General features: G+C 51.9%; 3 protein-coding genes across 8 annotated transcripts in view; all 3 read left to right on the top strand.

Annotated features, from left to right (window-relative positions):
* Positions 1-5,414, top strand: part of UBTD1 (ubiquitin domain containing 1) — a 62,105-nt gene extending 56,691 nt beyond the window's left edge. For both annotated transcript variants that reach the window (XM_012439313.2, XM_012439314.3), the window contains exons 2-3: positions 2,045-2,272; positions 4,350-5,414. In XM_012439313.2, the coding sequence (XP_012294736.1) occupies positions 2,045-2,272; positions 4,350-4,735 (614 nt within the window). In that variant the 3' untranslated portion in view covers positions 4,736-5,414. The remainder of the gene's footprint in view (positions 1-2,044; positions 2,273-4,349) is intronic.
* A 70-nt stretch (positions 5,415-5,484) lies between these two features.
* Positions 5,485-19,057, top strand: ANKRD2 (ankyrin repeat domain 2). 2 transcript variants are annotated; one of them, XM_064374014.1, is made up of 10 exons: positions 5,485-5,853; positions 7,017-7,111; positions 12,284-12,385; positions 12,687-12,845; positions 12,942-13,049; positions 15,745-15,843; positions 16,205-16,303; positions 17,501-17,599; positions 17,790-17,888; positions 18,752-19,049. In XM_064374014.1, exons 2-10 carry the CDS (start codon positions 7,025-7,027, stop codon positions 18,899-18,901), a joined length of 1,002 nt encoding a protein of 333 aa, XP_064230084.1. In that variant the 5' UTR covers positions 5,485-5,853; positions 7,017-7,024; the 3' UTR covers positions 18,902-19,049. The 2 variants fall into 2 exon arrangements, with proteins under 2 accessions (XP_064230084.1, XP_064230083.1); XM_064374013.1 differs by lacking the exon at positions 5,485-5,853 and having other exon boundaries at positions 6,741-7,111; positions 18,752-19,057.
* Positions 19,058-19,563: 506 nt separating this feature from the next.
* HOGA1 (4-hydroxy-2-oxoglutarate aldolase 1) overlaps positions 19,564-24,971 on the top strand; it is a 45,319-nt gene continuing 39,911 nt past the window's right edge. For 3 of the 4 annotated variants that reach the window (XR_010341761.1, XR_010341762.1, XM_012439525.3), the window contains exon 1: positions 19,818-20,077. Coding sequence is in view for 2 of the 4 variants with exons in the window: in XM_012439525.3 (XP_012294948.2) it covers positions 19,867-20,077 (211 nt within the window). In the remaining 2 variants the exon portion in view is untranslated. Of the gene's footprint in view, positions 20,078-24,971 lie in introns of all 4 variants that reach the window. The other variant, XM_012439523.3, reaches the window with a different exon arrangement.

The raw sequence follows: 24,971 nt of genomic DNA, 5'->3' as shown, positions 1-24,971 counted from the left end.
GATCTCAAATTCTTTGGCTCAAGTGATCCATCTGCCTCGGCCTCCCAAAGTGCTGGGATTACAGGTGTGAGCCACTGGGCCCGGCCTATATTTTTCATTTTTAGAAATTCTAGATGGTTCTTTTAAGATCTTCTTGGTTAAACCTACTATGTACCCACAAAAATTAAACAGTAAAAAAATCTCCTTGATCATTCTTTCTTTCTTTCTTTCTTTCTTTCTTTCTTTATTTATTTATTTATTTATTTATTTTTTGAGACGGAGTTTCACTCTTGTTACCCAGGCTGGAGTGCAATGGCGCGATCTCGGCTCACCGCAACCTCTGCCTCCTGGGTTCAGGCAATTCTCCTGCCTCAGCCTCCTGAGTAGCCGGGATTATAGGCACGCACCACCATGCCCAGCTAATTTTTTGTATTTTTAGTAGAGACGGGGTTTCACCATGTTGACCAGGATGGTCTTGATCTCTTGACCTCATGATCCACCCGCCTCGGCCTCCCAAAGTGCTGGGATTACAGGCGTGAGCCACCGCGCCCGGCCTGATCATTCTTTATAATCTCTTATTCCTTATTCATATTTTTAAGGCTCTCATCCCTTAACTCAGTATTATTTCATAATCTGTGTTGGTTAAACTCCCTATCCAGTCTTTGCAAATCTGATTCTTTTGTCCGCTGTTTCTGCCAATGCTGGCTCGAATTGCCTTGGTTCCTTGCATATTGGGATTTTTTAAAAAACTATTACCTTATTTATTTTTCTTGGAACTTATCTTGGAAATTCTTTGAGGCCTGGTCCTGAAGTTGTTTTCCTCCAAAAAGCGTTTGCCTTTCCTTCTGCCGCCTCACCACCCCGGGAACGCTTTGAATTAAATGTTTGGCTTTAGAGTTTTCTGCCCCTACAGGTAGCTGTGAATTCAGATGGCAAACTACAGGATTTAGTCAGACCTGAGGTGGAACCCTCACTCAGTTACTATGTGACCTGGGGCAAGTTATTTAATCTTTCTAAATCTGTCCTATCATCTGTGAAATAGCAATAATAATACCTACTGCCTAAGGCTACTGCAAGGATGAAATGGGATCACATATGTAAATACAGGCTTGCCTGGGGTTCTTTCTCAGCGTCCCTGCCTGCAATTCTCTTCCTTGCTTCCTTCTGCCCCAGCCAATGGGAGCAGCTTGGTGGTGGCCCCCAGCATTAGTTCTGCCTCTCACTGCAGGATCTGAGTTATAGTGGAAGCAGGGTGCTTCACATCTCACTCCTGTGGCTCACTCTGCCTTCAGTTTTGAGATGACTGAGCCTCCAAAAGCCTTTGAGAGACACCTCTACCCTCAGTCTTGACTGTGGTTTGGAATATTCTTGGAGGTCACTTGGAACTGGGCAACAAGAAAAATGACATTTGACAGAATTGTTTTCTTTGTCAGATGCTGCAGGAGTTTTTTGGTGAGTTTGTTGGTTATGATTTCTTAAAAGATGTTAAAATTGTTAATTTTTTTTTTTTGAGACATGGTTTTGCTCTTTTGCCCAGAATGGAGTGCAGTGGCGCGCGATCATGGCTCTCTGTAGCCTCAACCTTCCAGGCTCAAGTAACTCTCCCATCTCAGCCTCCCGCGTAGCTGGAACTACAGGAGCATGCCACCACACCTGGCTAATTTTTAAAAAATTTTTATAGAAACAGGGTTTTGCCATGTTGCCTTGGCTGGTCTAGAACTCGGGGGCTCAAGCAATCCTACTGCCTACCAAAGTGCTGGGGTTACAGGTGTGAGCCACCGCACCCTTCCCACATGATTAAAAATTATTAGTTGGGCGCCGTGGCAGCAACAACAACAAAAAACAGTAGCATATGCCTTGCTGACAAAATTATTTGATGTCCCTAGGTTGGTTATGTGGACTTTCCTGACTCTTCCCTGCTGTTTAGGAAGGGCTTCAGAGACCTGAATACTTGGTAGCCAGTGCAGCAGTGTTTCAGGGTCTGGCCCGGGGAGGGGAGGAAGTGGGAGGGCAGGTTGCAGCTCAAGCGCCTTTAGAGATGCTGAGCCTCTCCTGTCCTGCCCAGGACGCAATGAGCCCCTGAAGAAAGAGCGGCTGAAGTGGAAGAGCGACTACCCCATGACCGACGGGCAGCTGCGGAGCAAACGGGATGAGTTCTGGGACACAGCACCTGCCTTCGAGGGTCGCAAGGAGATCTGGGATGCCCTCAAGGCCGCCGCCTACGCTGCCGAGGCCAATGACCATGAGCTGGCCCAGGCCATCCTGGATGGAGCCAGCATCACCCTGCCTCATGGTAAGTGGGCAGGGCCAGGGCTTTATCCCCGCTGGAGCTAGGGGGTCACCAGCATGGTTTGCAGGTAGAGTAGAGCCGGTGGCCAGCCACGTGTCAGGAAGTTCTATCCAAGCTGTTGAGGGGCGGTGTTGAGGGGTGTGGAGTGGTGGAACAGGTGGTTATTCACTTATTCATTCATTCAAGCACGCTTGCTGAGCATGGACCAGAAGTGGATACATAAGGAAAATGAGACACAGTCTGTGCTTGCCTAATGACACGATAGAAAGACATCAACAAACCTGCAAAACAGTGTCACAAATGCATTTTGGGACCCCAGAACATCCAAGACACTGACCTTTTCATTTTATATATATTTTTTTGAAACAGAGTCTTACTCTGTTGCCCAGGCTGGAGTGCAGTGGTGGGATCTCTGCTCACTGCAACCTCTGCCTCCTGAGTACAAGCAGTTCTCCTGCCTCCAAGCAGTTCTCCTGCCTCGGCCTCCTGAGTAGCTGGGATTACAGGCACATGCCACCACACCCAGCTAATTTTTGTATTTTTAGTGGAGATGGGATTTCACAATGTTAACCAGGCTGGTCTCGAACTCCTGAGCTCAAGTGATCTACCCGCCTCGGCCTCCCAAAGGCACTGACCTTGGGTTATGTGCTGGGCACTGAACTAGAAACTTCCACTGCATTAGCTCACGTAAGTTCACAGCAGCCTTATGGGGCTGTGTAAAGCAGAGGGTAACAGCAGTGGCGCTCTAGAGTCCCAGACCTGGGTTTCAGCCTGAGTGTCTTCCTTTCCTAACTGTGTTGCCTTTAGCAAGGAGCTTCTAGAATTTAGAGCCTGAGTGCCTTACAACTGTAGAGGGGAGATGATGATTAGGATTTGGCAAGACACACATAACATCTTTTAGTCCAGTCCCTGCACTTAGTAGGTGCTCAAGAGACAATAAACTTATTTTTCCATGCATTACATTGTACCAGTAAGGACACTGAGGCCCATGGAGAGCAGAGCTGTGCTATTTCATTCATCCCTGTAACCCCAGCACCCGGCACATGTGAACAAATGAAAAGTGATGTCCCAGGGATGAACAAACCAGTACCTGGTAGAGCCAGGATGCCAGCTCAGGTCTTCCTGACTCCAGCCCTGTACACCTGGTCATCAGGTGTCCTAGGGAGATCTGACTGTGGGGAGGCCACGGCAGTGTATTAGTCTGCTCAGGCTACTATAACAAAATACTACACGCTGAGTGACTTAAACAAGAGACATTTATTTCCCACAGTTGGGGAGGCTGGGAAATCCCACATCATGGTGTCGGCCGGTTCAGGTTTTGGTGAGGACTCTTGCTGGCTTGCAGGTGTGTCTGCCTTCTTGCTGTGTCCTCACATGGGGAGCGAGTGGAGCGTAACACAGTGCTCTTGTGTCTCTTCAAGAACTGTAAGCCAGGGCAGTGGAGCACACCTGTCGTCTCAGCTGCTCAGGAGGCTGAGGCAGGAGGATCGCATGAGCCCAGGGGTTCAAGACTAGCCTAGGCAGCATAGAGAAATCTTGTCTCAAAAAAAAAAAAAAAAAAGGCCGGCCAGGCACAGTGGCTCAACTCCTGTAATCCCAGCACTTTGGGAGGCTGAGGGGGGTGGATCACAGTGTCAGGAGTTCGAGACCAGCCTGACCAACATGGTGAAACCCCATCTCTACTAAAAATACAAAAATTATTCAGGCGTAGTGGTGCACGCCTGTAATCCCAGCTACTCAGGAGGCTGAGGCAGGAGAATCGCTTGAACCCAGGAGTGGAGGTTGCAGTGGGCCAAGATGGCGCCATTGCACTCCAGCCTGGGTGAGAGAGCAAGACTCCGTGTCAGAAAAACAAAAACAAAAACAAAAAACAAAGAACCGTTCTTTCAGATCAGGGAATCAGAGGGTCAGGGCCCCGCCCCATGACCTCATTTCACTTTAATTATTTCTCTTTAGGCCCATGTCCAAATACAGTCACATTGGGAGCGAGAGTTTCACCATGTGAATCTGGGGGGACCTAAACATTTAGTCCATGCTAGTGGACCCCCAGGCTGACTCTACAGCCCTGCCTCTCCCACAGGCACCCTCTGTGAATGCTACGATGAGCTGGGCAATCGCTACCAGCTGCCCATCTATTGCCTGTCACCGCCCGTGAACCTGTTGCTGGAACACACGGAGGAGGAGACCCTGGAGCCCCCTGAGCCCCCGCCCAGCATGCGCCGCGAGTTCCCGCTGAAGGTGCGCCTGTCCACGGGCAAGGACGTGAGGCTCAGCGCCAGCCTGCCTGACACAGTGGGGCAGCTCAAGAGGCAGCTGCATGCCCAGGAGGGCATCGAGCCGTCGTGGCAGCGGTGGTTCTTCTCCGGGAAGCTGCTCACAGACCGCACACGGCTCCAGGAGACCAAGATCCAGAAAGATTTTGTCATCCAGGTCATCATCAACCAGCCCCCGCCGCCCCAGGACTGATGGGCCCATGGACCCCTGGAAAGAGGCCCTGCCTGGAGCACTCGGCACCCACCCTGCTGCTACCTTCCAGTGCTGTCATTTTCTTCAGGGGCCCTCCCCTTGGTGTGGCCGGTGGGTGAGCCGTGAAGGGACCCTGCCTTTCAGGGCACTGTGTGCCACCAGTGCCCGGTACCCAGGGAGCAGGCGGCCACACATGGGCCTTGCAACCTTGTCAGAGAAAAGGTGAACGGGGCCCTCGCCCTGCCTCTCTCCCGCAGCAGGTTCAAGCCACGAGGGCCAGCCTGGAGGCCCCTGGAGCCCAGATCTATCTGGTGCTGCCGGCTGTGCTCACTCCGGTTTTCTGCTCAGGGTCTGAAGCAGCTGCTGTCTCCCTCGTCTGCCCCCATGCCCTGGCTCTCCCCTGGGCACAGTGCCACTCCCTGGGAAGGGAGGGAACCACCTGTGAGCCCCAGGGCTCAGGAAGCCTGAGGCGGGCCTCTGCCTCTCCCTGCCCCCAGCACAATTGGCAGAGATGAGGCAGGTGGTGGACGGCTGGACTGTCATGGCAGGGGTCTGCACAGGGCCATGTCCTAGCTGTAACCCAGGCAGTGGGAGATCTGCAGCCTGGTCACGGCCCCCACAGCAGGTCCCTGTGGACAGACATATCTGCATATTTATCAATAAAGCCTTTTGCTCCTTCTCGCTTGCCTGGCATTTGACTGAGTTCTCCCGCAGCTCTGTGGGACCCCTGGAGCTGTTCTGGTATGAGAGCAGGTGTGCCTGGTCTCCCAGCTACTCTGGGCACAAAATCTCCAGCAGAGTGAGCCTGGAACTGCCAGTCTTCTGGGCCCTGATCCCGGCCCCCCTGGTGTCCTCAGGAAAAGCCACTTAACCTCTGAACCCTCTTTGCTTTTCTTTAAAGCAGAGCCATGCTGCCTGCCCTGCCTCCTCCATCAGTTGCTGGGAGGATTAAGCAGGAAGACAGATGTGAAAGCGGTTGGAAGGCGAAGGCAGCAACTCAGGCAGGTGGTCTGCTCCTGCGGCAGGAGGGGCTGGCTTCCAGCTCCTGGAGACGCTGTGCCCATCGTGATGTTAAAGCAAAGTCTCTGGCAGATTTAGATGATGAGCGTATGTCAGAGGTTTGTGTCAGCTTCCCAGCAAGCAAGCCAGGGAGGAAAAGGAACCAGTTCCTCCTGCTTCCTAGGGGAATGCATGCATATCTGAAGAGAGGGGTATCTTATATGAGGCTATTTAGCTAAGGGCAGCCACCAGCCAGGTGAGCCTTACAGAAGCACAGGGCCGGGTGTCTGCAGGTCCCTAGCAGGTTAACCTGGGTCACAGTGACTCAGATCTCCAGTCTGCAAGTTCCGGGTGTGGAACTGAGCAAGTACAGATCTGCTTTTGCTCCAGTAGGGAGTATTTTTCCCTCTCAGTGAACATGGCCAGCCTCCTGACCAGGAAAGCCTGGCACTGTCTGGGCCTGAGAGGGAAACCCCTGGAGGGTAGGAGGATCGGAGTAGCTGCTGTTCCTCCTCAGCTGGGCTTAGCGCTTTCCGGAGACCCCTCTCTTGAAGCAAGACCCTGTAAGCGCTGCAGAGGCTCCCTGAGCGCTTACCCTGAGGCACTGAGGGAGGAGACAGATTGGATAAGGTTTGTTGGTGACTAAAGGTCACCCATTCAAATGCAGTGATGCTTAACCGGGGAGCAGGGAGGAGTGTGTGGGACCCCAGAGAGCCGAAGGCCAGAGTGAGCTGCAATCAAAGAGGGAGATGGCTGTCCTAACTGCTACTACTGCCCTGGCCTGGACAAGTAGAGTGTGACCCTCCTCACAGCCAGCAGGGCATGTCTACAGGACAGCCTGGGAGTACAGAACTGTCCTGGTCCCCACGTGTGGTTTTCAGGCCCCTTTCCTGGAGCTGGCTGAGCAGGGTTTCCAGGCATCCAGCAGGTGGCACTGTCATCTGGGCTAGAGCATGCAGCTGGCAGGTGCCTTGTGTAGCCCAGCTGCCTTGGCTAAGGCCCAGCCAGGCCCAAGCGCTCAGGACAGAGGCTGGACACGCTTCTTCCTGCACCCTGCTCTTGGGACACGGTGCCCTCCTGCTCTAATAGGCCAGGAGTTGACAGGGCAACTGGCCCTGCTCCCTGGCCCTGGCTCCCCCTGCTCCCTGGGGCTGCCCGAGGTGAAGGTGACAGGTTGGGGAAGCAGGTGGAGAATTAGGCCGGTGAGCTCATAGCAAAGGCGCCCAGCTGGGCGGGGTGGGTGCTCTGGCCTATAAAGCCCCCGAGCCCCTGTGGCCTGCAGAGGCGGTTATGGACAGCACCATGGAGGACTCCGAGGCGGTGCAGAGGGCCACGGCGCTCATCGAGCAGCGACTGGCACAGGAGGAGGAGAATGAGGTGCGGGCAGGGGTGGAGGGGCCCAAGGGGGTTTGAGGAGATCCAGCTCTGCTGTCAAGGGGAGGGAGAGCCTGGCTGCTACACCTGTGGTGGGGAGGGGTGGATGTTGCCAAGAGCCCGGCTGGGTCTCATTCCTGTCCCAGGGCATTACTGGCAGTGGGTATTGCTGGCAGCGGAAGACTGAGACTTCAGCCTCCAAAATTGAGTCAGTGGGGTGGGGAGCTGAGCTGAGCCTCCTGAGACTGCCCACTTTCCTGGGCCTTGAGAGACAGTGGGCTGTACGAGGCAGACAGCTGGGTGCTGCCTGGGACTGTCTGGAATGTGTGGCCCTGCGATCCCCCTGCGACTGAGTGGGAGGCTGGAGCAGGGTAACATCAGTGTTTGGCCAGTGAAGAGGAGAGTGAGGAACAGAGTGAGAAAGGAATTCTGGAAAAGGAAGCATGGATTTTTGCCAGCCTGCTGGCCACCCTTGGGGAGGCCTTTGGAGTGTGGTGTTCTGGGCAATTCCATTTTCTCTGGGATAATGAAGTGGAGTGGGGCAGGGGTGCTACTTGTCCTACTCTTTTTTTTTTTTTGAGATGGAGTCTCCCTGTCGCCCAGGTTGGAGTGCAGTGGCACAATCTCAGCTCACTGCAACCTCCGTCTCCTGGGTTGAAGTGATTTTCTTGCCTCAGCCTTCCGAGTAGCTGGAATTACAGGCATGCGCCACCACACCTGGCTAAATTTTGTGCTTTTAGTAGAGACGGGGGTTTCACCATGTTGTTCAGGTTGGTCTCGAACTCCTGGCCTTAGGTGATTGACCCGCCTCAGCCTCCCAAAATACTGAAATTATAGGTGTGATCCACCTGCCTCAGCCTCCCAAAATACTGAAATTACAGGTGTGATCCACCCACCTCAGCCTCCCAAAATACTGAAATTACAGGTGTAAGCCACTGCACCCAGCCACTACTCTTCATTTTATTTAAATTAATACTTCATCTAGTGTCAGCTCTGCCAGGAGTCCAGAGCCATAGAAATGGGTGGACCAATAAGGCCCAGACCCTGCCTTCTTTTTACCAACCCAGCATTCATTTTAGCCCACTTGTCGGTTTCATGGTCAACTAAGAAACAAGGCAGAGGGAAGAAATGGCTAAATAGAGGTGTGAATCAGAAGGGGAGGAACACAAGGAGCTCATGAATTGTTCTGAGTGCCCTCAAGGACTCCACTGTGGAGTCCTCAATTCCTAACAGGAATTGAGGGCCAGGTGCAGTGGCTCAAGCCTGTAATCCCAGCATTTTGAGATCCGAGATCCGAGGTGGGTGCATCACCTGAGGTCAGGAATTCGAGATCAGCCTGGCCAACATGGTGAAACACTGTCTTTACTAAAAATACAAAAATTAGCTGGGAATGGTGGTGGGCACCTGTAATCCCAGCTACTCTGGAGGCTGAGGCAGAAGAATTGCTTGCACCTGGGAGGTGGAGGTTGCAGTAAGCCAAGATTGTGCCACTGCACTTCAGCCTGGGAGACAGAGTGAGACTATGTCCAAAAAAAAGAGGACTCCTCTGTGGACAGGAGGATACCTGAGCTGGGCCTTCAGGAAGACTCAGTGGAGTCCAGGATGGCAGAGAGTATTCCAGCCTAAGGAAATGCAGGAGCTAGAGTTTCCGTGAGTGAAAGCATGGCTGTTTTGAGAAAGTCTGGTAGTAGGACTAAGGCTAGAAAGACACCAGCCAGAGAGGGCCATGTAAAAGATATTTATTCTGGGCTGGATGTGGTGGCTCACGCCTGTAATCCTAGCACTTTGTGAGGCCAAGGCAGGCAGATCACGAGGTCAGGAGTTTTAGACCAGCCTGGTCAATATGGTGAAACCACATCTCTACTAAAAATACAAAAATTAGCTCGGTGTAGTGTCATGCACCTGTAGTCCCAGCTACTTGAGAGGCTGAGGCGGTAGACTCACTTGAACCCGGGAGGCTGAGGTTGCAGTGAGATTGCACCACTGTACTCCAGCCTGGGCAACAGAGTGAGACTCTGTCTTAAAAAAAAGAAAAATAGGGCCGGGCGCGGTGGCTCAAGCCTGTAATCCCAGCACTTTGGGAGGCCGAGGCGGGTGGATCACAAGGTCAAGAGATCGAGACCATCCTGGTCAACATTGTGAAACCCCGTCTCTACTAATACAAAAAAAAAAAAAATTAGCTGGGCATGGTGGCGCGTGCCTGTAATCCCAGCTACTCAGGAAGTTGAGGCAGGAGAATTGCCTGAACCCAGGAGGCGGAGGTTGCGGTGAGCCGAGATCGCGCCATTGCACTCCAGCCTGGGTAACGAGAGCGAAACTCCGTCTCAAAAAAAGAAAAAAAAAAAAAAAAAAAAAAGAAAAAAATATATATTTATTCTGTGAGGGAGAGTGGTGCCATCTGACCTATTTTAGGAAGGCAGCTCTGATGGCCCTGAGAACTTGTTGGAAAAGGCTGGCCCTAACAGGAATTGAGGGGAGGAGATACATCAGTTTGGAGGTAGATGCCATTCAAAAAAAGGAGTGTGACTGAATGAGGGGTGAGGAGGAGGGAAGGGTCAGAACCCCAAGGAAAGAAGAGATGAGGTCACGAAAGAGCCTGGACTGAGTGCTGGCTGGGGCAAGCATCCCTGGATCTCTAGGAATCCCACTTCTCGCTACCCCAAGGGCATGTGCCTATGGTTGGCTGGCTCCAGGCAGGTGAGTCATGCTGCTGTGCCAGTTCTGGAGTGCTGCCACTAGACACAGGGACCTTCAGCAAGGGGACGCAGAGCAGTGCTCTTCCGTTCATTCATCCAATAAATATAGCTACAGAGCTGGCAGGACACCAGTGCCAGGCCCCGTGCTAAGCATTTTACAGGCATTCTGTCATTTAATCTGCACGACAGTCTATGAAGTAATTACTGGTGGGAGCTTTGTGTGTTTATTGAACTCACATTTAATGCAGCAAACAGTTATTGAACACCTACTGTGCGTCAGCCCATAAAGACAAACCTGAAATGAAGGGCTATAGAATCTGGGGAAGATGTGAGTGAGCATTAGAGTCATCAGTTGTCTCTACCAGGCCCCAGCCTGGCAGGGTTCTTGGAGGAGAGCCTCTGTCTAGCCTTCCCCATCCCCAGGGTGGGAGGGGAAGGAGGGCCCCAGAGGCCAGCGCAGGGGCTGGAGTTCCACTGTGGGGAGCTTACTGGGTTAGGTCATCACTGAGAACTTAAGGGTTAGCAGAGATGCCGAAGCACCTACTATGTGCTAGGGCCTATCACAGATGCTGGGGACACCAAGATGATTAAGACACAAGCTGGCCCTCTGGATGCTCCCTGAGGAGCCCAGCCGGAGTCCCACATGCAGCAGCAGCTGCAGTCCCAGGTTCTCTCTCGTCCTTTGAAGAAGATGCAGTGTTTCAGGTTAGGCCAGCACTGAGGAGACCTCCAACCACGAAGCTCAACATGAAAGGGAGAAAGCAGTGGCAAATAGGGCCTTCAGAATGAAGACTTGGCAAATCCACTCTCAACACCATCTTGAAGGAGCTAGTGAGAGAGCTCAGGGAGAATGTGAAAGGCACCCAAGTGCTCTGTAAGGGTGGCCTCCTTCCCAGCTGCCACATCGACCCTGGACCCTCCGGCCTGGGCAACTGCTCCCGGACACAGCCACACAAGCTGCGTGGTGGGGACTGCAGGGATGGGGGTGCCAGCACATCGCAGAGAGAAGAAGCAGTCCAGGAAAATCAGAGGGCAAACACAGAGGAGACCTGGCAGGCATTGAACCTGGGTTACAGTGAGAAGAAGGTTCAGATTTAGAGCTCATTTCAGGCTGAAGGCTGAGGAGCTGCTGCTCCCATTGCCCTGTTCCCCTGAAAGCAATAGTTTCCAAGCTCTAGACTTCACAGGTCAGTGACAGCTGAGAAAAAAAAAAAGATATCTAACAAAGAGTTCCCAGATTGTATATTGCCGAGTACGGCCATTTAAGAAACAATTCTCTCTCATCACAATTATTTCATCAAAGTGAATTATTTGTTTATTAAAAACAATTATTATTATTATTATTTGAGACCAAGTCTTACTCTGTCGCCCAAGCTGCAGTGCAGTGGTGCAATCTTGGCTCATTGCAACATATACCTCCTGGGTTCAAGAGATTCTTGTGCCTCAGCCTCCTGAGTAGCTGGGACTACAGTGCGTGCCTTAGTAGAGATGGAATTTCACCATGTTGCCCATGGCTGGTGTCGAACCCCTGGGCTCAAGCAATCCACCTGCCTCAGCCTCCCAAAGTGCTGGGATCATTGGTGTGAGCCATTGTGCCTGGCCTATTCATTTTTTGAGGCAGGATCATTCTCTCTCTCTCTCTCTCTCTCTCTCTCCACACACACACACACACACACACACACACACACACACACACACCCCTCCCTCTCTCCCTCTCTCCCTCTCTCTCATCACTCAGGCTGGAGTGCAGTAGCACGATCTTGGCTCACTGCAACCTCCCCTTCCTGGGCTCAAGCAGTCCTCCCACCTCAGTCTCCCGAGTAGCTGGGACTACAGCAAAAGTCACCATGCTTGGCTCATTATTCAGATTTTTTGGAAAGACGAGGTCTCACCATATTGCCCAGGCTGATCTCAAACTTCTGGGCTCAAGCGATCCTCCTACCTCAGCCTCCCAAAGTGTTGGGATTACAGACGTGAGCCACTGTGGCTGGCCTATTAATTTTTAGAGACAGGATCTTGCTGTGTCTCTGAAGCTGGTCTCGAACCCCTGGGATTGAGCAGTGCTTCTGCCTCAGCCTCCCCAGCAGCTGGGACTAAAGGCTGGCACCACCACACCCAGCCAAAGTTAATTTTTAATGCCAAAAAAGTAAAGAAAAAGAAATCTTGATGCTTGAAAGAGTGACTATATTTAATCTCATGAAAACCTCACTCTGGTGGCTGTTAATGTTTTGCAGAGATCCAGGCCAGTCAGCAGGCAGTTGAGCTCAGGGTTGGGACTGGGGCTGAGGCTGAGATGGGGAACTCGCCCCTTTTGGGGGCCTCTCCAGGGACATTGCCCTTGCTGAGGGCTCTCCAGGATCAGCCAGAAGGGCTCTGAGACCACCCAGAAGGAGGTCCCTGTGGAGTGTCCTTGGCGTGGTTAGGGGAGAGGCTACCTGTCTCCTCGGGTCCTGGAGAAGGTGCTCTCCTTGGATCGCAGAAACTCCGGGGAGCCGAACACCAGAAGCTGCCCATGGACTTGCTGGTGCTGGAGGATGAGAAGCACCACGGAGCTCAGACTGCAGTGCTAGAGAAGGTGAAGGTAAGCCAGGGAGGACCCAATGTCTGCACCTCTCCTCACGTGGCCCATGGACCGGCAGTTCAGCACCCCGGGGAGAGCTTGCTAGCCTGGCAGAATCTCCACCCCGCCCCAGAGCTGCTGAGTCAGAATTCCCCCAATCTGAGAACCATCTAGGCCTGGAAGGAGGGTTAGACCTTGGTTCCTTCTTTCTTGAGAGGGTCTCCCTGCCCACCCCATCCTCCCCACCAGCTCAGCTCAGAGGTCTCCCAAGCCCCGCAACCTCCCTGCCCATCCTGGGGGTTGATAGGCCATCCCCGCTCAGGGCCAAGAGCGCGTGCGCAAGACATCCCTGGACCTACGGCGAGAGATCATCGACGTGGGCGGGATCCAGAACCTCATCGAGCTGCGGAAGAAACGCAAGCAGAAGAAGCGGGACGCCCTGGCCGCCTCGCATGAGCCGCCCCCGGAGCCCGAGGAGATCGTAAGGGTCCTGGGGAGGACACTGCGTGGGGGCGGGGGGAGCCCGGGAGGCCTTGGGTCGTGGGGGCGCCCGTGACTGCTGCATCCACACCTGCAGACCGGCCCTGTGGATGACGAGACCTTCCTGAAAGCCGCGGTGGAGGGGAAAATGAAGGTCATTGAGAAGTTCCTGGCTGACGGGGGGTCCGCTGACACGTGCGACCAGGTGATGCTCCCAGCCTCCCCCGACCAGCCTCCTTGTCAGCTGCCACCCCACTCTGCTCAGCTCCTGGGTCAGCCCACTCTGGGTCAGCACGCTGTGCGCCTGAGAGGAGGCACAGGTGTTCTTTGGAGGATGGGTGGCCTGGGGGGGTCAGAATAGGGTGTCCCTTCCCAGCACAGGAATTGACCTAAATCCTTAGACCCTTTTCCAACTCGAATCACCTGCAGAGAGTAACAAATGTCACGTTTGTTTAGGAAAGAAAGAAAAATGGAATCAAATAAAAAGAGACCAAGGCCAGAAGTTGTGGGCTCAGATCCCATCTTTGCCACTCACAAGCGTGGGATCTGTGGCTGGGTTGGTGCCCTCTCCATGCCTCAGTTTCTTTCTCTGTAAAATGGCCTACTTCCCTCCCAACATGTTATGGTGATCAGATGGAATATTAGGCTGGGCACTGTGCGTGGCTCACATCTGTATTCCCAGCACTTTAGGAGGTCAAGGTGGGAGGATCATTTGAGCCTAGGAGTTCAAGACCAGCCTAGGCAACAGTGAGAGAGACTCTCTTTCTCTCTCTCTCTCTCTCTCTCTGTGTGTGTGTGTGTGTGTGTGTGTGTGTGTGTGTATATGTATATATATATTATATATATATTATATATATTATATATATGTGTATATATATAATATATATAATATATATTTATGTGTATATATATATTATATATATAATATATATTTATGTATATATATGTGTATATATATATTATATATATAATATATATTTATGTATATATATGTATATATTTGGTAAAAGGAATATTAGCACCTCAGTGAGTATTCACTGAATAAATGAAGAAACTATCAAGCACATGCTAAGATATATTTTTGTTTCTCATGGTATAGTGCTGATTTTTTTTTGAGACAGAGTCTCACTCTGTCGCCCAGGCTGGAATGCAACAGCACAATCTTGGTTCACTGCAACCTTTGCCTCCTGGGCTCAATCAATCCTCCCACCTTAGCCTCCCAAAGTGCTAGGATTTCAGCCTTGAGCCACCACACCTGGCCTATTTTTATTTTTTTATCAAGGTAAAATATAACATGAAATGAACAATTCAGTGGCATTAATTACATTCACAATGTTGTGCAGCCATATTTTCTCTTTTCTTTTTTGAGATGGAGTCTCATTCTGTCACCCAGGCTGGAGTGCAGTGGCACAATCTTGGCTTACTGCAACCTCTGCCTCCTAGGTTCAGTGATTCTTCTGCCTGAGCCTCCCAGGTAGCTGGGATTACAGGCGCCCACCACCACGCCTGGCTAATTTTTCCATTTTTAGTAGAGACTGGGTTTCACCATGTTAGCCAGTCTTGAACTCCTGACCTCAGGTGATCTCCCTGTCTCAGCCTCCCAAAGTGCTGGGATTACAGGTGTGAGCCACTGCGCCAGGCCCCTTGCAGCCATATTTTCAAAATTTTCCATCACCCATCATGCTTCTTTTTGTTTTCCCTGAAACTGCCTGTTTCACACTTCCTGGGGTGCTTTCTTGCTCTCATATCCTGGGATTTAGCCCATTAGTGGTTTCCCACCTTTGGTCTGCATTATTGTAGACTTTGACCACATGTCCGTTCTTCTCTTTAGACTCCAAAGTCTTAATCCTCTCAGTCTGTCCAAGAACCTTCTACTTCTGAGCACCGCACTAGGTGCCAGAATACAAAAAAAAGAAACAGACCAGGGTTGGTTCCTTGGGGAGACTGACATGTAACTGGATCATTAGAATACAGAAAGATACTCACTGTGTCCTGTAACCGGATCATTAGAATATGGAAAGATATTGTGGCCTGAGTTTTCCAAAGTCCAAGGCAGAAAGGAGAAGGGAAAAAGTTTATTCTTTCTTTGAATCAGTGATCAGTGTCACCTGCTCATTCTGGCCCTGTGCTAGGCACTCGGGGTGTCTAGCAAGACTTCACCTGCCCTTGAACACACTCTCACAGTCAAGAGTCATCTGGGCCCTGGGGCAGCCCTGGTCTAGAGGTTTCAAGGAAATGATGACATTTGAGCTGCATCTTGAAGGAGTAGCAGATTTTATCAAGCACTCCCAAGAAGTGAGTGCAAAACAGGCATGCCTGCAGAGGGAACCGCCTGTGTAGAGCTGTGGCTTGATGTGCTTGGGGGGCAATGAGAAGGTTGGGATCCCCAGGACAGAGGGCTCCCAGGCTAGTCTGGACAAAGCATAAGGGAACTGGAAGAACACAGAAAACATGGGTGGCTGGGCATGGTGGCTCACACCTATAATCCCAGCACTTTGGGAGGCCAAGGCCGGTGGATCACAAAGTCATGAGATCAAGACCATCCTGGCCAACATGGTGAAATGCCATCTCTACTAAAAAAAAAAATACACAAAATTAGCTGGGTGTGGTGGCGCATGCCTGTAATCCCAGTTACTCAGGTGACTCAGGCAGGAGAATCGCTTGAACCAGGGAGTCGGAGGTTGCAGTGAGCCGAGATTGCACCACTACACTCCAGCCTGGGTGACAGTGAGACTCAATTGCAAAATAAAATAAAATAAAAAAAAGAAAGAAAGAAAATATGGGAGCCAAGCACAGGGGAGAGAATCAAGCTGGGAGGAAGGCTTGGGCTTCAGCTTGGGTGGGAGATGGGCTCAGGCCTGGAGACAGAGGCCAGGCCCTGACAGCCTCTCTGGGGACAGTTCCATCGGACAGCACTGCACCGAGCCTCCCTGGAAGGCCATGTGGAAATCCTGGAGAAGCTTCTGGATAGTGGGGCCACTGTGGACTTCCAGGATCGGGTGAGTGAGAGGGCAGGTATTCAGCGGGAGACAGGAGGTGGGTCCAGCACTGACAGACACCCTCTCCCTGCCCCCTGTGCCAACCTGAAACACAAACAGGTTGCTGAGGGGCTGGATTCCACTTCAGTGGCTTGTGTGACCTCGAGGAAGCCCCTTCTCCTCCCTAAGTATCCTCTGTGAGTCTGGCTTGGATCGGATGGGCCCTGAGTGTTTTTCTGTTCCACTTGGTCCGTTGCCCAGGCCCTGGCCTCCTCCCTGTACCTTTCCCCTAGATATCCCTCTGTCCTCCTGGCTGGGGTCCATTCCCCCGGATACTTTCTTCTCTGCAGCTCTGTAGTTAGATCCCATCATTTCCTTCTAGCTGGACTGCACAGCTATGCATTGGGCCTGCCGTGGCGGTCACTTAGAGGTGGTGAAACTTCTGCAAAGCCGAGGAGCAGATACCAATATGAGGGATAAGGTGAGGCAACAATGCTCAGAAGCAACAGATATTGGGGTGGCTGTTGGGAGGAAGGCAGGGGTCCGAGGGAAGGAAAGCCCGGGGGGCAGGAAGGTAGCGAGCTAGTCTGGTTTCTGGCTGCAGAACAGGGAAGCTAAGACAGTGTCCTACTGGGCCTCCCAGCCCAGGGATAGGTCCCTGCCACCCACACAGGCCCTTGATGAACCACCATCTGGGGATGGGAGCAGAAAGAGCGGACAGGAAGGGAGGACAAGAGACTCACTGTCTTGAGGGCTTCGGGACCACTCAAAAGATGCAAGATTTGTTCATGTTATCCGTCATTATCCTTCCATCTAGCTCTCTATTCATCCACCAATTTTTCCATTTATTCATCCACTTATTCATTTATTTATTCATGCACCATCCTTCTACTCACTCATTCTTTCATGTACAACCTTGAACAAGTGACAGCCTCTAGCTTTTGTTCCTCATCTGTAAAATGTCTTGCAGAGTTCTTATGTAGATTAGGTGAGAAAACATACGTAAATAATTTATTTATTCAACATAAGGCAAATGTCTTGTTTTTGGTTTGTTTGTTTTCTGAGATAGAGTCTTGCTCGGTTGCCCAGGCTGGAGTGCAGTGGTGTGATCTTGGCTCACTGCAACCTCTGCCTCCCGGGTTCAAGTGATTCTCCTGCCTCAGCCTCCTGAGTAGCTGGGATTACAGGCATGTGCCACCATGCCCAGCTAATTTTTGTATTTTTAGAAGAGATGGGGTTTCACCATGTTGGTCAGGCTGGTCTTGAATTCCTGACCTTGTGATCTGCCCACCTCGGTCTCCCAAAGTGCTAGGATTACAGGTGTGAGCCACCGTGCCCAGCACGGTAAATGCCTTGTAAGCTTTTGCCAGGTCCATCCCATAGTCATCTCTCAATAAATAACATCTATTATGATTATTAAAAGAAGCGTAGACAAGTGAGCAGCTGAGTGAGAGGAGAATCATAGAAGGCTTCCTGGAGGAAGTGGCATTTAAGGCTTTAGAGTTAGGCCATTGGATGGGATGGTAGGAAACTATACCATTCTCTGCCCCTCCAGGGCTCAGGCCTTGGCACTAGGACTTGGAAGAGGGATTAAGCTGGAGTTAGGACAGCCCCGCCTCCCCAGGGGTACCACAGTTCAAGCCCTGTCAACCAGCAGTTCCTGATTCCTCCCACCCAGCTGCTGAGCACCCCCCTGCATGTGGCAGTCCGGACAGGGCGCGTGGAGATTGTGGAGCATTTTCTATCCCTGGGCCTGGACATCAATGCCAGAGACAGAGTGAGTGCCAGCCTGCCTGCTGCTCACCCCGCCGTGGGCATGCGGGCAGCCTGCAGGCTCCTGCAGGTGGTGTCCTTCCTCCTGGGGCCTTCAGGACTTGGCTCCTGAGCAGGGTCTCTAGACCACCTCCCATCACCCTGCCCCCTCCCACTGCCCACAAGGGCCATACTGAGTGCCACACTGACTCTAGGAAGGAGACACTGCCCTGCATGATGCTGTGAGGCTCAACCGCTACAAAATCATCAAACTGCTGCTCCTGCATGGGGCTGACATGATGACCAAGAACCTGGTAAGTTCATTCCCTCCCCGAGTCAGTCATGGGTGTGAGCACTCACATAGTGGAGGGGCTGTCCAGGCCCCTGGGGGACCCCCCCACCTAGGGTCAGGTATCATTGGCTCTGGCCAGTACCACAGTACATAAAGTTGTCCTCGTCCAGAGCGCCACTCCAACTGCCCGCCCCACTCTACGTGTGTCTCTATGTCCAGAGTGCAAGTGCAGAGAGACAGCAGGAGGGGCAGCGAGAGGCCTTCCCAAAGACTTTCCAAAGACCCCAAGAGGACTTCCCAAAGAGGGGGTGCTCACGTGCAGGCCCAAGGAGGCCAGAATCATGAAAAGCTGGAAGGGTCTGAGCACTTGGCTGGCATGACAATTCCTAGCACACCATATCAGCTCCTGGTGGCCTTTTGAGTTTTCTTAGGATCTAGGCAGGAAGTCCTTGGAAGGGGAAGGTGCCCAGGGAACACCTTGGACTAGGGGATACTTTGTCCCAGTTCTTCTTTGGGGCCCAGAGCATTCACAAAAGGAGGGCATGGGAGAGTCCCTCAGGCTCAAGAAAGGCTAAGGGGATAATGAGAAAAGCAGGAAGATATGGAGAAGGTAGAAATGAGGGCTTTTCAACCCCAGCATTATTGACATTGCAGGCTGGGTGATTCTTTTTGTAGGAGACTGTTCTATGCATTGTAGGATGTTTAAGCAGCATGCTTGGCCTCTGCCCACTAGATGCCAGTAGTACCCATCCCCCAGGGTGACAACCAAAAGTGTCTTCACACGTTGCCAGTTGCCCCCATTTGAGAAGCACTGGTGGTGTAAATGAGGGTACCTCCTGGGAAAGCCTTCGGGACAGTGAATAGATTTTCTCTTGGCCCCCGCAGGCAGGAAAGACCCCCACGGACCTGGTGCAGCTGTGGCAGGCTGATACCCGGCACGCCCTGGAGCATCCTGAGCCAGGGGCTGAGCATAATGGACTGGAGGGGCCTGATGAGAGTGGGCAGGAGACCCCCCAGCCCGTGCCAGCCCAGTGAACGCCTGCCCCAGCCCAGCCAGCTACCTGGCCCCTCCCTGTAAGCAGCCAGAGGATCCTAAGAATGGCTCCCAGAGCTCACTGAGGGCCCAGCCTTTCCTCTGTGTGATCCAGGAGCACCCACAAACTACCACAATAAAAAGGCTGTTTTTGCTAATTGTGATGTTCATTTCCATTTGTGTCTGAAATCTTCAGGAAGGAAGGAAGACTGGGCCACATGTGGGCTTGGGGAGGAGGGAAACTGGGAGCCAGTTGGGCCTCGAAGCCAGCCCTGCAGCTTCCCTGCCGCAGTCTCTTTTTTCATTTCTTCCCTGTCACTCAATTTTTCCTGCCCCGTCCCATGTCTCTGGGGCCAGGCTTGGACCCTGCATGGATTGACTTGGTGATAGACTCATCCTGGGCCCCCTTCCTGGTGACCGCTGTCCTGTGGGGCTGTGTGTGGCTAGCACAGGCTTGTTACGTGGCTATCTTGGCAGAAGGAGCCTGGCAGGGGACTGGGGCAGGGGAGGGACAGCCTGTCACAGGGAGCTTCTTACCCAGCCTTGCCATGCCTCCCACAGGGCAGGGCCTGCTCAGCCAATCAGCTCCACCAGCCTCAGAACTGCCCGTGGAAACCTGGCTGTGCTTCTGGCTTTGGGGTTGGGAATGGTGGGAGGAGGGCCCAGATCCCACTGGAGATACCCTTTAGTATTCGGGTCCCAGAAACCAGTCCTACATCTGGCCAGAGGGGCACTGGTTTTTGGCATTTCTCCAGCTGCTACCCAGAAGGAAGAGGGTCCCCTGGGGCTTATGGGCCTTGCCCCTGACCCTAGGGACACTCAGCTCAGGCCTGCCCCAGTGGCCACATGTCAGGGAGGCCGCAAATTTTTAACTAGACACATTGATCATTAATAGGGGGTTAGAAAGAGTCCAAACTAAGTCTCACTCTGGGACACACACCAACTGTGCCTCAGGCCTACTGCAGAGATGCTGGGTCCCCAAGTCTGGTCCTCTGTGAGGCAGGGGCTGAGCAGGGGCTTGTCCAGGAATGTGAGGGGCTGGGCCTCGGGGGAGGGGAAGAAGGTGGACATTGCGGGCATCTACCCCCCTGTGACCACCCCCTTCACTGCTACTGCAGAGGTGGACTATGGGAAACTGGAGGAGAATCTGCACAAACTGAGCACCCTCCCCTTCCGAGGTAAGTGGGGCTGTCCTCCGTGGGAGTTGGGGAGATGTGAGTGGCCCTATTCTCTTTAGCCAGAAAACAAGGGAGGGTACACAGGCTCTGTTAAGCTGTCCAGGGATAGTCTGGTACTCAGTGGGTCACTTTATTATGGGAGAGGAACAGGCGGGACTGATCTGGAATCAGGAGACAGGCAGGAAGCTCCTTGCTGGCTTGTAACCTTAAGTCAGACCTCACCTGCTTCAGTTTACCCAGCTGTAAACTGCTAAAATGCCTTTGTAGCTCCCGGAGTTATTCTGCGGTTGGACTAGATAATGGGTGCAAAAGTCGTTGTCAGCCTTGCAGATGTGAGGGCATCTGGCTGCAGTCACGTGGCAGCCCAGCCGCAGTCCCAGCTCCCTCAAAAGTTTTTTTGCATGTTCTCTTCTGGACAAAGACTCCTTGGCAGAATTAGTTATCTCTGTTGTGGCTCCTGTGACCCCCATCTCTCTATATACATGGGTCTCCCCTGTTTTGAGGTTGGGGACCAGAAGATATTTGTGACACTCAACATGTAACAGAGTCCCTGGCACAATAAATGAAGGTAGAAGAAAATGGGGCCGGGCGCAGTGGCTCACGCCTGTAATCCCACCACTTTGGGAGGCCAAGGCGGGTGGATCACGAGGTCAAGAGATCGAGACCATCCTGGTCAACATGGTGAAACCCCGTCTCTACTAAAAATACAAAAAATTAGCTGGACATGGTGGCACATGCCTGTAGTCCCAGCTACTCAGGAGGCTGAGGTAGGAGAATTGCCTGAACCCAGGAGGCGGAGGTTGCGGTGAGCCGAGATCGTGCCATTGCACTCCAGCCTGGGTAACGAGCGAAACTCCGTCTCAAAAAAAGAAAGAAAAAAAAGAAAGTAGAAGAAAATGGCAAGTCCTGCCTGCCCTGCTCCGCCCAGCCCATTCCCATTCCTTACCGTGCAATCCCCTGAGGTAGTGCTCTCTATAGCACCATCCCACAGATGGGAACCTGGGGCTCGGAGTGACATGGTCACCACCCAAGGTCATTCGGCTAACACATAGCTGCACCTCATCTGACTGCATGCCCATGTTCTGCTTGACTCCCTCGCTGACTCTCGTTATAAACCTTTTGGAGCTGCTAGACCACACTATTTCAACAGCGCGTCTGGTCGGCACTAGCTTTGGGAATGGTGTGGCTCCTATTGAGACAGTATCATGTAGGCCGTGGACTCTGGTTCAAATCACAGCTCTGGGCTGGGCACAGTGGCTCACACCTGTAATCCCAGCACTTTGGGAGACCAAGGTGGGCAGATCACGAGGTCAGGAATTCGAGACCAGCCTAGCCAACATGGTGAAACCCGTCTCTACTAAAAATATAAAAGTTAGCTGGGTATGGTGGCAGGTGCCTGCAATCCCAGCTACTCAGGAGGCTGAGGCAGGAGAATCACTTGAACCTGGGAGGCGGAGTTTACAGTGAGCCAAGATTGCACCATTGCACTCCAGCCTGGGTGACAGAGCAAGACTCTGTCTCAAAAAAACAAACAAACAAAATCAAGCCAGGCGTGGTGGCTCACACCTGTAATCCCAACACTTTGGGAGGCCAAGGCAGGTGGATCACCTGAGGTCAGGAGTTTGAGACCAGCCTGGCCAACATGGTGAAACCCTGTCTCTAATAAAAATACAAAAATTAGCCAGGTGTGGTGGTGGGCGCCTGTAACCACAGCTACTCGAGAGGCTGAAGCAGGAGAATAGCTTGAACCTGGGAGGCAGAGGTTGCAGTGAGTTGAGATGGCACCACTGCACTCCAGCCTGGGCAACAGAGCAAGATTCCGTCTCAAAAAAAAAAAATCAAATAACAGCTCTGGCATTGACTTACTGTGGGATGATGCCTATAGGACATATTGGAGTGATAATGCTCATATTATGGGATGATTGGACAAAAGATCTGAGAGAATGCAAGTGAAAGCATGCTGTAAACTGCAGAGCCATATACATTGGAAGGTACTGATTCCAACGGCAATAATTATTAAAATGACAGTGTGATTGGCATTGTGGCAAAGCTGCTTTGTGACTGTGACATGGCCTGATGGACACGTTGATCATTCATAGCTCAGTACTGAGGGAATGCACGCCTTCTTTGGGGACAATGAATGCCCTGTGGAGGCCCACATTAAGCAGGGATACACCGTCTAAGTTTCTGCTGGTGCTTGGCTTGTGGGGCCTGGAGGTTTGGTGAAGGCCTGGTTCTCTTGAAGTGAGAAGCATTTTGAGCCTCTGAGTGAAGATCTTGCTTCAGCTTCAAGGTTCAAGGACGCTCTAGTTCAGGGTGGGGAGGGTGGACTTTGCATCTGTTGTTTGCCTGCCACCCAGAGAATCCACAAAGATCCCCAGACTCTTCTCTGGACGTTCCCTTCCGTGCCATTCACCTACTCCTGCAGAGGGCATGGGATGCCCAGGAGCACAGGCTTCCATGGACTTGGCGGGCTGTGGGCTGCACATACCCACTTGTCTGTCTCCCTTACAACCCATGCAGGCTCCAACTCCCACCTGATCACTCACCCCCAGACCAGAGAGGCAGTGGGCTGTGGTAGGAAGAGCCCAGCATCTGGAGTTAGAGGACGTGGGCAAGAATCCTGCCAATTCTGCCAGTTACAGAGACCCTGGGGAAATCACTTAACCTTTCAAATCCAGTTTCTTCATTTTAGAATAGGAACTGAGTCTTCAGGCTCCAGGCCACAGGGTCAAAATAATCCTCCTGAGGCACTGTCACAGAGAGCACAGAGACAGAGGGTCCCGTTCCTGCTCCCAGGACACAGCCAAAATGCCCAGGAAGGAAGATGCAAACAACTTTACCTCTGAAATCTGTGTTTCTCTTGCCTGTCTTGGCCACTGAGGTAGACTTTGCAGCCCAATACTCAGAGGCTCAGAGGAGGGAACATATCACATTGTAAGGGCCTTCTGCAGCCAGTTAAAGGTCCTCTAAAGAGAAGGTGGGGGCCAGGCACAGTGGCTGACTCCTGTAATCCCAGCACTTTGGGAGGCCAAGGCAGGAGGATCTTTTTTGGAGACCAGCCTGGGCAACATAATGAGACCCTGTCTCTATTTTTTTTTCCCTGAGGCAGAGTCTCGCTCTGTCACCCAGGCTGGAGTGCAGTGGCCTGATCTCAGCTCACTGCAACCTCCACCTCCTGGGTTCAAGTGATTCTCCTGTCTCAGCCTCCTGAGTAGCTGGGATTACAGGGGCATGCCATCACTCCTGGCTGATTTTTTCTATTTTTAGTAGAGATGGGGTTTTGCCATGTTGGCCAGGCTAGTCTCGAACTCCTGACCTCAGTTGATTTGCCTGCCTCAGCATCCCAAAGTGCTGGGATTACAGGCATGAGCCACTGCGCCTGGCCTGTCTCTATTAAAATAAATAAATAGGAGATGAGAAGCTGCCCTGGATGAATCAGTGAAGTGTTAGAGATTCTTCTGGAAAGCACTGCCTGAAACTATGAAACGATGTAGCTCTTTTTTTTTTTTTGAGACAGAGTCTCACTCTGTTGCCCAGGCTGGTGTGCAGTGGTGCGATCTCAGCTCCCTGCAACCTCTGCCTCACAGGTTCAAGCAATTCTCCCGGCCTCAGCCTCCCAAGTAGCTGAGATTACAGGCACCTGCCACCACGCCCAGCTAACTTTTGTATTTTTAGTAGAGACAGGGTTTCACCATGTTGGCCAGGCTGGTCTCGAACTCCTGACCTCAGGTGATCTGCCACCTCAGCCTCCCAAAGTGCTGGGATTACAGGCGTGAACCATCATTCCCAGCCTCATTTTTTTTTTTTTTTTTTTTTGAGATGGGGTCTCACTCTGTCACCCAGGCTGGAGTGCAGTAGAGTGATCTCAGCTCACTGCAACTTCTGCCTCCTGGGACTAAAGCAATCCGCCCACCTCAGCCTCCTGAGTAGCTGGGACCAAAGGGGCACACCACCTTGCCTGACTAATTGTTCATATTTTTGGTAGAGATGGGGTTTTGCTATATTGTCCAGGCTGGTCTCGAATTCCTGAGCTCAAGTGATCTGTCTGCTTCGGCCTCTCCAAGTGCTGGGATTACAGGCTTGAGCCACCATGTCCAGTCCTATGTAGCTCTTTTTAAGAAATTAGCATTGCTAATTTGCACTAATTTTTCAAATAAAGAGTATTCTTTTTAAATAAAAGTTATGACCAGAGTCTAGGAGTCATTGCAGAAGGGCTCTATGGCCCTGAACTCACAGCCATAAACACCTTCAGAGACGGACTTTGAATTGTTATTTCCAAATGAGGTTAGTGGCCAACCACAGAAGTACAGCAGGACTGGGAAGATGAGGTTCCTCATAAAACACTCCCGTCTTATTCCTTCCATATGTAGATGGACCATGGTTTCTTGCAATGATATAATATTTTGTATATATTAAAACCAATACTCTGTTAAAGAAAGTATTTTGTTTAAAACATCACAATTTTTGCAACTCTATTTTGGCATTTCTTTTCTTTTCCTTTTTTTTTGAGGCAGAGTTTCACTCTTGTTGCCCAGGCTAGAGTATGATGGCACGATCTTGGCTCACCACAACCTCTGCCTCCCAGGTTCAAGCGATTCTCCTGCCTCAGCCTCCCAAATAGCTGGGATTACAGACATGTGCCACCACGCCTGGCTAATTTTGTATTTTTAGTAGAGATGAGGTTTCTCCATGTTGGTCAGGCTGGTCTTGAACTCCCAACCTTAGGTGATCCTCCCACCTCAGCCTCCCAAAGTGCTGGGATTACAGACATGAGCCACCACGCCCAGCTGATATTTTGGCATGTTTTTTTTAATGGGCTAGATGCTTTTGAGGGGGAAAAAACCAGTGGCCCAGGCCTGTGTGTTCCCCGAGAGGCCTCGGAGATTTATTA

Source organism: Aotus nancymaae, unplaced genomic scaffold (genome assembly GCF_030222135.1).
Source record: "Aotus nancymaae isolate 86718 unplaced genomic scaffold, 86718_ANA_hifiasm-v0.15.2.pri h1tg000010l, whole genome shotgun sequence".
In the NCBI taxonomy this organism is placed as follows: Eukaryota; Metazoa; Chordata; class Mammalia; order Primates; family Aotidae; genus Aotus; species Aotus nancymaae.
This window is presented reverse-complemented; position numbering and strand designations above follow the sequence as displayed.

Excerpts from the sequence above, each read along its gene's own strand:
- ANKRD2 (XM_064374013.1), top strand. The coding sequence starts at position 7,025 with ATGGACAGCACCATGGAGGACTCCGAGGCGGTGCAGAGGGCCACGGCG. Across the intron at positions 13,050-15,744 it reads CCGCTGACACGTGCGACCAG|TTCCATCGGACAGCACTGCA; the intron begins GTGATGCTCCCA and ends CTCTGGGGACAG. Across the intron at positions 15,844-16,204 it reads CTGTGGACTTCCAGGATCGG|CTGGACTGCACAGCTATGCA; the intron begins GTGAGTGAGAGG and ends ATTTCCTTCTAG.